This window comes from Charadrius vociferus, unplaced genomic scaffold (assembly GCF_000708025.1).
Source record: "Charadrius vociferus isolate BGI_N301 unplaced genomic scaffold, ASM70802v2 scaffold88, whole genome shotgun sequence".
NCBI classification, from domain to species: Eukaryota; Metazoa; Chordata; class Aves; order Charadriiformes; family Charadriidae; genus Charadrius; species Charadrius vociferus.
This window is the reverse complement of record NW_009649619.1, coordinates 696,216-706,207: the sequence shown is the minus strand read 5'-3', so window position 1 is coordinate 706,207 and position 9,992 is coordinate 696,216. Positions and strand designations below refer to the sequence as shown.

At 37.9% G+C, this 9,992-nt stretch overlaps 1 protein-coding gene across 1 annotated transcript in view; it reads right to left on the bottom strand.

Moving 5' to 3' along the window:
- Positions 1 to 4,730: 4,730 nt before the first annotated feature.
- HTT (huntingtin) overlaps positions 4,731 to 9,992 on the bottom strand; it is a 79,863-nt gene continuing 74,601 nt past the window's right edge. Inside the window, exons 64-70 of the mRNA XM_009890544.1 lie at positions 9,977 to 9,991; positions 9,358 to 9,472; positions 8,928 to 9,141; positions 8,674 to 8,779; positions 7,172 to 7,334; positions 6,316 to 6,476; positions 4,731 to 5,402 (exon numbers count right to left, since the gene is read on the bottom strand). Of these exons, the coding sequence (XP_009888846.1) occupies positions 5,189 to 5,402; positions 6,316 to 6,476; positions 7,172 to 7,334; positions 8,674 to 8,779; positions 8,928 to 9,141; positions 9,358 to 9,472; positions 9,977 to 9,991 (988 nt within the window). The 3' untranslated portion in view covers positions 4,731 to 5,188. The remainder of the gene's footprint in view (positions 5,403 to 6,315; positions 6,477 to 7,171; positions 7,335 to 8,673; positions 8,780 to 8,927; positions 9,142 to 9,357; positions 9,473 to 9,976; position 9,992) is intronic.

Genomic DNA, 9,992 nt, shown 5'->3' with positions numbered 1-9,992 from the left:
TCTCCTGTGTAACATTATCCCCCGCCCCCCAGGACTGCTGCAGACAAATACACCCTCATTCACAAATACAGCTGTACACTTAAATTTTGCGTTTTCTGATCCCATCTAGAATCTCAAAGAAGTTTTGGCAAGCACGACTATTAGATACAATTAAAAGCTCAACTGTCATACTTCTTTGTTAATTGCAAACAGCACTGCAATTGTGAAGGGTACCTACATTTGCAGAGGGTTCACGTATACTCGCGTATTTTTAAAATACTCCATATTTGGTAGTTGCTGAAAAGAACAGATACAGGGGAAAAGACTATGGTAAGAATGCATCGAGACCTTTTTTAAATAACCAGAGAAAAATCACTTACAGTAGTAGTTATATTTTATTTTCTCTTTTAGTTTCAATGTGCAGTATTTTCAGCATTTTTTTTTTTTTAAACTTAAACATACATCTAAAATTATATGCTTTCCTTTTCCTTTGAGTACAATTGCTTTGGGGGTTGGGGCTCCAAGCTTCTGCTCATCATTGCCCTCAAACTATACAAGACACCACCACAGGGTGCGTTACCTTATCCTTCCTCAGGTTGATCCAACTTGATGGTATGCGTACACAGACTGATGGGAATGACAAGCTCACACAAAATGCACATGACAAAAAGCAGCGCATGCTTCACAAATGCTCTGCAGCATTTATACCCAGTTAACTCGAATACAGCTAAAACCTGACATACAATAGAAGCTCTCCTGGGTATGACTGTGGAATTCTCAAGATTTTTCAACGGATACTTTAAGGTAGCATGCACATAGAGTTCACCCGAAATCTCAGTATTAGGTAAAATTAGCATGTTGGACTTCCCCAAAGTTTTGCTACATTGCTTACTCTAGTTCTTACAGCAGCTTGCTTTCACTTTAAAATAATTAAACTACCTAAAAAAACCCTACGAAAGTACTTTGCTCTCTTGGAACTTTCACCAATTGTATCTTTATCACCAAAATTGTTTTAAAAGTAAAAGAGCAAAGCACCTTCCATTGTCAGTTAATTGATTTCTACCTTTAGTAGAAAGTTTAGTTGGGATTGTACATGGAAAAAATCTGCTTTAAGCAATGAATGTACTTGAATCAGTTCCGCCTTTTCTCCCACCCCATCCCTTTCAACCACCGGGTCAGATCCTGGATGACCAAATTTAATTAAACTGCTTATTGCTATATTTATTGCTCATTATAAAAAAATTTCTTTTATTTAGGAAGCATAAATGCTTAGCCATGACAGCTCCACAATAACTTAAGACAAACCAGGTCTGCTGCTCTTGGAGAACTGTCCTTGCGGTGTTTTTGACACAACCTCCTTATCTGCTATATAAAGTTAACAGCCATTTAAAAAGGAGAATGGCAAGACAGAATGCTCTTAAGGCAAATCTACTAAATATCAACAAATTACTTTTAACCCAAAAGGTTCCACTTGTTCCCCACTTTGTTTGATCTAAATCAGTTCATTCATTACTCAGTGCTTTAGGAACGCTGCTGGTGGTTAAGAAACAAGCAATGTCTTGGTGCTGAGAAGACATTCCTACCAAAGCAAACGTAAAACACAATCATTTACTAGATGCTTTAGGCAAGAAATGACATCTGAGTACACACTTCAGAGAAGATTTAAATAAACTCGCATTCAATTTCAACTGGCAAAGAGCATAAACAGTAAAGAAAATACTTTGAATCCCGCAAGTAAGAACTGCTTTACAATGGATTGCAGTTTCCAACTCCTCACTCTTGCACTCGGTTCAAGGGAGGGGGCATGCTGAAATGAAATGCAATCAAACTATTTAATGGGCCAGTGGGCAGCTGGCTCAAAAGCTATTTATAAAAAGTTGGCTAGCATACAGTGTTCTTAAAGGAGGGACACATTATAGAATTAGTAAAGTAGGTTCTTTGACAACTGAATTGTAAACGAAGCTTTAATCTGTCTTAAGTATGCTCCCAATCACGCCGTACCTTTAGTCTTGTAAGGTTGTAATGAAGCCAGTTCCACTGCAAAGCACATTAAAGAAACTGCTTGCTTTGGTTAGCCAGGGCACCAAACGTAATTCTTAAGCCCAAACACATTTCTACCCTGTTCTCAATGAAAAAACTGAACAGCCTGCTTTTCCGAATCAGCTTTCTGTCTACAGTAAGTTAAAAACATTCTGTGAAATATAACTTTGCCTAAAGTCAATCTCAAGGGACAAGTAATTTATTTTTTTGCTTTAAATCCAACATCAGTATTTCTTAGTGGCCATTGTTTTCCTGTTACTGTCCCAATGCCATACCTCTTGGCTCTTGTCACTAGAAGCAGGCAGGAGTGATTTTAAATATGATTTCACTCCAGCAGAAGTGAGGGTGGGGTAAAGCATGTCTAGGAAGTAGACAGAAAAGCATGCTGCAGGCAAAGTGTCAGATCTGAAGCACTACCAGTGTGCGTTTCCACACTAGGAAGACCCTTAAGTTACATTACCTTCAGATCACTGAGTATTTCCTAAGAGGAGGTGCCCTCCTTTAGACATGTAGGACACGTGTTTCAAGAGATACACTACCACAAATCTCCAAGACAGGTTAAAACAGATGGAGTTATTACTGCCAGTGAATCTGTGTGAGGTTAGAACTGACTGCGTCAGCTCTAAAGCTTGACTAGAAACAGGCAATGCAGACATTTGCTTGAAGGCCAGCAACGGGCATTGGAAGGAAGGGGGTCTGTCACATCTGATGTTTTTCATCCAGCCACGCTGACTGCTTAATTCAATGTATTCCTTCACTGGTTGGAAAGATTCTATGGCAAGTCCTAAATTGGTTTGGAAAGGGGTTAGCTCCCATTATCCCAAGATAAAACAACCAGCTATTCTGTGTTAATCATGAGGAGCTTAAAATGATGAAGAATTTAACAGTTTGTAACACAACATATACTGTTATATGGTGAGAATATGACTAACCTGATGCTTAAAAAATATACTAAAATCTATTTTAAATTTTGGAAAATAGCTTACAAAAATATCTTCACTTAAACTATATATCATACAAAAACTGACTGGCGTGTGGGTTTACAGTACAAAACGATTATTGGTGGTTACAAAAGGGAAGAGTGATCTATACTACCCTTAATGAAAACAGAGGGCATTATATCTCACTGCCTTAAATTAGTCTCTTATCAGAATTAAGATAATTTCCAATATAACTCAAAAACTTCCAAACAGTATCTATTTTAATAAACCTTTTTTTCTGAACTGCTGTTCAGTTTCTTTTAAAAATCACCACAGTGCTGTGGCCCAGGAAAGAAGAGTAACCCAACTCAGGGCAGAAATAATTGCTCTAGATAGTAAGATCTGTAGAGCGCTAAATACAGCAACCTCTACAGTTGTTTCTACTGCCCATACTATCCGTTTCCTCTACCAGTTTCTAAAAGGAAGTGACACCAGTGCACAATTCCTTTGTAATCAATTTATGGGCAGAAGCAACAATTTTTGGTCTAGATTGGAATTAGTTTAAATACATGGGTTTAATAAATACAAATATACACATCTGTATACATTAAATGTTATCACATGTGTATAATTTCAACATATACATTATATACAGAAATACATACAGTACATGCTCCTCCTGACAACACTATCTCCATTTTTCCAAGTGTCACCAAAAGGTGTGATAAGAAAATGAAGAGAGGTTAAGAATAAGATGTGACTGAGAACCAAGGTATCATTTCTCTATAATTAAAGAATTTTAACAAATACAACTGAAGACAAATGCTGCACTAGATTTCCCCATGTAATGCTTAAGAATCAATGGGTTCCCTGGGTGGTGAGTAAAGCTAAATCTGGCCCTGTGTAGCATCCTGAAATTCATGGATATTTGTACTGTGTTTGTGTCTAAAGCATTATGTATACAACAGGTAATAAAAGAGGTTGTGCAATCTAACACCTTAGCCAGTCCCAAAGTAGACCACAGCAGCCTTCTGATTAACTGCTAGTATAAATTCGTTTATATGAGAGCGGTTTGAATCCAGATGACTCCATGGTCTCAGTTAGGAAAGGTCAAATGGTTATTGACTACTGGGGAGCTTGCACCATTTTGTCTCTTAAAATGCTGTGCAGCAATTAAGAGAGGTTTCTTAAGTATACAAAAGGCTGATCCAGAGTAACTAGTCCTCTCTTTTCCATTATGTCTCAAAATAAAGGAATTCAAAAGAAGCTACAGTAAAGTGGATCACAAGAATGCCTCCTTAGTAACATCTCTCAAGACAAATTAATCAACATATTCCAGTTTTAAAGCACTTTAAGAAAAAGTGAGATGCAAAACAAGATGCAATCTGTACATTAAGATGGATTTCAAAAAGGAACATGAATTCAAGCACAAGGAAAAAAAAAGAGGACAATACAGATGTCAAGACATTCAGTAGCGTGGCTTGTGTTCATCTCAAATTACAGCACAGCTCATGCACCACACATCTTACAATTTTACATACTGTACATGATATAGAAATATTTAAGTTAAAATTTCTTTCACTGATATACTGTACTCAAATTTTAAATCCTGAGAAAAAAGAAAAATGTGTGGTTACGTATGTGCACTATATCTCCGATATCACAACACATACACCACAGGATATCAGAAAGTCCAGAGAGAGGAATTACATGCTGGAAGTGTAAATCATGAAAGCAATTTTCTCTTTTCTCTGTTTGGGAGAGACATTAGGAAAAACAATTTCTATTCTGTACTACACAACAGTATATACAGGTACATAAAACTATGAAGTTTCCTAACGACTGCAGCTTGCAGTAACAGTCTTTCTGTCAGTTTCTTACCGGCTGCACCACAGTGGCTTCAGCTGAACATTAGGAAGAAGAGTAATAACAGTTACCTCGCACGTAGTTCTTGCTCATATTTTACAGTTAGCAAATGTGTCTCAGGTTAGTCCCAAACACCACTTGAAAAACGTTGACATGTTTCTTTCCCCTCCTAGATGCCTGGTGTAAACAACAACAAGAAGTACACTAGACTCGTCAGGTGATTTCCAGTGCTGCAGAGCACTCGTCCATGCATTCTGGAAGTAAAACTGGCAGGTCCATATTCATCACAAATGCAACCCCAGGTACTTTCTTGATCTTGCATTCCCCATAATTCACATCATATTCCAACACTAGTCATGCAGTTCCATTACAACTCGGGATGTTCAACACGCTGTGACCTTGTGGACATTTTGCAAACAAGTTAGTAGGCGATGATATGGGGTTCCTGGAGATGCTACCACCTCAAACACTGACTGAAAGGCCCTCCGATCTAATTCTTCATCTATCTGATGACGGTAGAAGTCTATGGCCACTAAACAGAAGATGTTAATATCCACTTGCTCAGATTTTCCCATTCTGCTGATAATATGTGGAAGACTGAAATAACAGTTAAGGTCACAATAGGACAAAAATTGCTCATCTTTCAGTATAGCACTTTAAACACTGTTCTTCTATAGAGTGATGTATTTTTGAGTTCACCGACAATGTTAAAGAGCAAAACACTATCATGAATCAATTAAACTGCTACTACAGAAATCCTATTTCTTCATTACCTTCACACAATTTCTTATCCCCAAAAATTAATTTTAACCTAGCAGTAGTTTTCTTTATCCACTAGAGCAAACAGTGCAATCAGCACCACAGCTGCATCTGCTGATAGCCAAAGGGCATTGCTGAGGTTAAGCATCATTAGGAAATTTCAGACATGCCACTTTTTTGCCCAGTCATGAAATGCAACGGTTATTTTTCTGTTTGTTTGTTTTTAAATAAAGCCAGCACTGACACCACCCATGTGTTTTTTGTGTTCCAACTAATTTGGCTGATGTCATTCCCTTGCCGATCACTATTATTGCAGTGCACCTCCACGGGGAAACTTGCAAAATACATAGGATAATTTTCCTTGAGTTTGTTCTTTTTTAAAAAAACCCCATACTTTATCTTGCAGAAGGAATATAGAACAAAGCTTTTATAGGTCACTGCAAAGCTATCTGGTGAAGCTTTTAAAAAGTCCTTCAAAGGACGGACTGTCCCAATCATCTTGCATAGTCACAAGGAACAGATCTTGAAACAGTAGTTTTAGGTAACTTCATTCCCATAATCTGCTTAGAAGTTTCCCCCCTCAAGCCTGAGGCACCAATAGCACAAAGTGGTATACACCACTACTAACTGGTGTAAATCTGCCTTTTTTTGAGTGTTAAGCTTCTACTCTTACCCTTCAAGGCTATCACTGTGCTTTACAGAATCACTGTATTTACCCAGAAATGGCACACATTCAGTCTTTTTAGGATACATTGCTGAAATCCATTGACTGGTGGAAGCACTGACAAAAAAACAGGAAAGACTCCACATTGCCATTGCCACAGGTGTTCTTTGTGTGAAATTAGACAGAGACAGCATCACCCAGTCACGGACCATTGAGGACTGTCCAGTGCTATGTAGTGTCTGAAACACCTGCAAAAATATTTTACACAGGAATAAAGACATGGTAGATGGACACGGGAAAGAGTTTAGATTCTCTTGTAAAGATTCTCTCCAGCTACAAAGCTCTGAGTTTCACAAACCAGATTCCTGGCAATAACTCTGAGTCTAAAGAATTAATGAACACAATGCTTAGACAAACAATTCTGCAAGGGAATCAGCCAGGATACAACTAGACTCGTGGCATCTGTGCCAAACTGAAGTAAGCACACAGAAATGCAAGACTCTTCTCATGTTTCTATTTTTATACATCAAACATGGTGCACACATGCACTCTCAAGTGATGCATAAGTCCAGTAAGTAGGTGCTGAAGAGCAAAATACCCAGAAGCCCAACGGAGTCCACAGGAGCTTGACTGTAAAGTTCACAAGGCTAGATGACCTGGGCTGGCTCCTTGAGATTTAAAGAGTCCGAGCACCAGGATCCCAACTATTAATTTTCTCTTCATTTTCTCCACTATCAGTGATTGAACTGTACTGCTGTGAGCTTTGTCTTCTAGGCGACGTGTCTCCTGGTTCTCCTTGTTGCCCAGAAGACAAAGCTCACAGCGGTATAGCTCAATCACTGCAAACAGTTTATTAGATCTAACAAAACTGATATTTGTCCCCCCAGTTGATCTGTCAGTCTTCTGAAACATTTAAGGGGAAAACAAAAAATATAAACAATACCTTGTAAACTACTGTTGCCATGAATTGGGGGTAAGGCTGCTGATTGGATAAAAATTCTCCGATAACTTTATTCATTACATCTTGTGGAGGGAAAAAATCATCAAGGAACTGTGGAAGGATCCGAGCCACTACTCTAGCTTCAAAAGGAAATCCCTTCCTGATCCTGAAAATAATAAAAAGAACATACGTTACGACTGAATTCCAGTAAATATCTCGTTCTTTTGCAATTTAATTGGCAATAAAAAGAACATTTTGCTTTTATCTGTAGATACGCAAAGAAATCTTCAACACTCAGGAATCCAAGTCTTCATGTAATCTTACTTTAACAGTCTACCCAAAAGGGTCTATCAAAGCTATTAGCAGTTATTGGCATCATGTCCTCTTCCCCTCCCCTCTTTTTTTTTGTAATAGTCAGCATTTTTTTAAAGCTCTGGGATTGCATCAGAGACAAGATTTAATAATAGGAATGCTGAAAAAACTAAACAAGAACAAAAAAGGACAGGGAGAACTCTACTCCTAGTTATCAGATAAAAGACCATTTATAAGCAGAACACTGATTTCCATTTGTAACATCTTTGCATTTTTTTTATTCAAGACCAGGATGACCAATATATTGAACAGAAAAGCAAGTTCCACTGCACTGTAGAGAGAGGAAAAGCTACTCCAACTTAAAGACAATATAACACTGATTGGAAAATCTTTCATAATAAAGGCTGCATCTGTTGATGTGTCAAGATCAATCAAGGTAATTATTCTCTAAAAGTTATTTTCTGCTTATACTATTCACATTTGTTTTGCTAACTCTTAGGAGTGATATTTTTAAAAGCGCTCAAGCACTGCTCTAGTTCTCACTGACTGCAGAAGTGAAACCTTCCTCCAGTTTTATGGAAAAACCACTGAACACTTTAAAAAATGTAAACCATTATCCCACAAACTACTATGCAAAATCTAACATGCTATGCTCACTTAAGACAGCTTGAGATTGTCAGATCAAAACAGGGGTTTTGAAGTATTTCCATTAAATGAGTTCCATGTGAATATAGAAGTTTTACTGTACCCTTTCACGGCAATTACTTAACAGCCTTGGAAAGAGCAACACTTGGGTGGGGGAAGGGGAAAAAGGTTTTAAACTCCTAGGGTGGTTTGAAAGATTATTTCCTGTAAACTGGATTTATATCCTTGATTATGCAGAAGACATCCTGAAAAGCACTTAAGAGTCTGACCTGAAGGGAGCTGGAAACACATTTATAACGTATTATGGTTTGTGCACCACAGTATCAGTTAGAACATGTCTGTTTTCCATTTACATTCCTGTACATTCTTGCTGCCTTCAGCAATTCCATCAGTGTTACGGTGTATACTAGAAGTATCAATTTTAAGCAATGGTAAGCTGAGAAAGATCATTAATTAAATACTAGAACTGTCAAATAGAGAAGTGACCACACAGTGCCAAACAGAATCATTTCCCTCCCAGTGCCCCACTACACATTTTATCCTCTTACCTATCAAAAAGGACAGATACTCGTTCCATAGCTACGATTACAGATTCGCTGTCGGGAGCAGCAGGATTTACATCTGTGGTACGACTGGGGCTGATTTTTTCCTTTCCTAAACCAAAATAATTTGTTACAAGTTTACTGTGCATGCTAAATAAGACTTTTTTATCCTTGGTAACAAAAATAAATGAAGAAAATTAGCACTGTTAATAAGCTAGTCTCTCAGCACATCAAAGGTATTAAAAAAAAAAAGTAAATACCTGTGTACATGCAAGTCAGCATTAATCCAAGTGCTGCCATTGCTCTGTGGGGGCTCTGCACATTCACTCTGTCAACACTCAGTTTAACTAGCGATTCACTATCCAGCCTAGAAAGTTGCTCTGAAAGGAGGAGTCGTTCTAATCCTCTCAGGACACAATGATAAATAATAGATGGCGTTGATTCGTCACTTCCAGACACCATGACTCCACACATCTGAAAAAAAAAAAGCGCTACCTGTTTTTGGGCTGTATTTAGGTCATCTTCTAGCACCATACCACTGCAGCTGGTATGGAACTGCATCCAGGATTAAGAGAACTTAATGAAACTAAACCCAGAAGCCTATCTACACCACAATAATCAAGTTAAGTGTTAAAGATAGCTATGTGGTGATTCCAGGCTACCTGACCAATTGGGGGCATCACAACCTACCTGTATAATTCCTGCAGAGAATTCAGGCCCTACATCAAGTGGGTAATTCTCAATCAAATAGAAAGCAGCTGCACACATCACCAAGATGTGCTGTTGGTTATGGATATTTACACAACTGTAAATAAGCAAAAACACTACTGGTCACTTACATCAAAGTTGTCTAGGTTACAAATAAAGACAATATAAACAACCCTCAGGAACAGTAAGTATTTTTTCACATGACATTTATGCAACTTTTGAAGTCACACAAAGTATCACCAAGATGCCGAGAGAACACTGGTTATCATGGAAATCTAGTGCAACACAAGAAATTTTTCAGCGATATAATTACAAGCTATCATTGCCTGACTTGTTTCGGAGAAATAGGATTCATTACTGATCCTGAAAATCTTACTCAAAGAGTACACCTTTTGACAGAAAAATAAGGCTTAGGGAACACAACTTACCAAAGAGACAAAAGTCTGAGCTATCAAACAGTTTTCTCACCCTCAAATATCCTTTTGTTTCTGTAAATCAAACCTAAAATTGGCTGATAAGCTTCATTTGTAAGATTTCAACAAAAATGCCAAAACCGGCTTGATAAAACAGCCTGCTCTAAAATGTACTGACAACATCAAACTGTAAAGAGCCTTTTT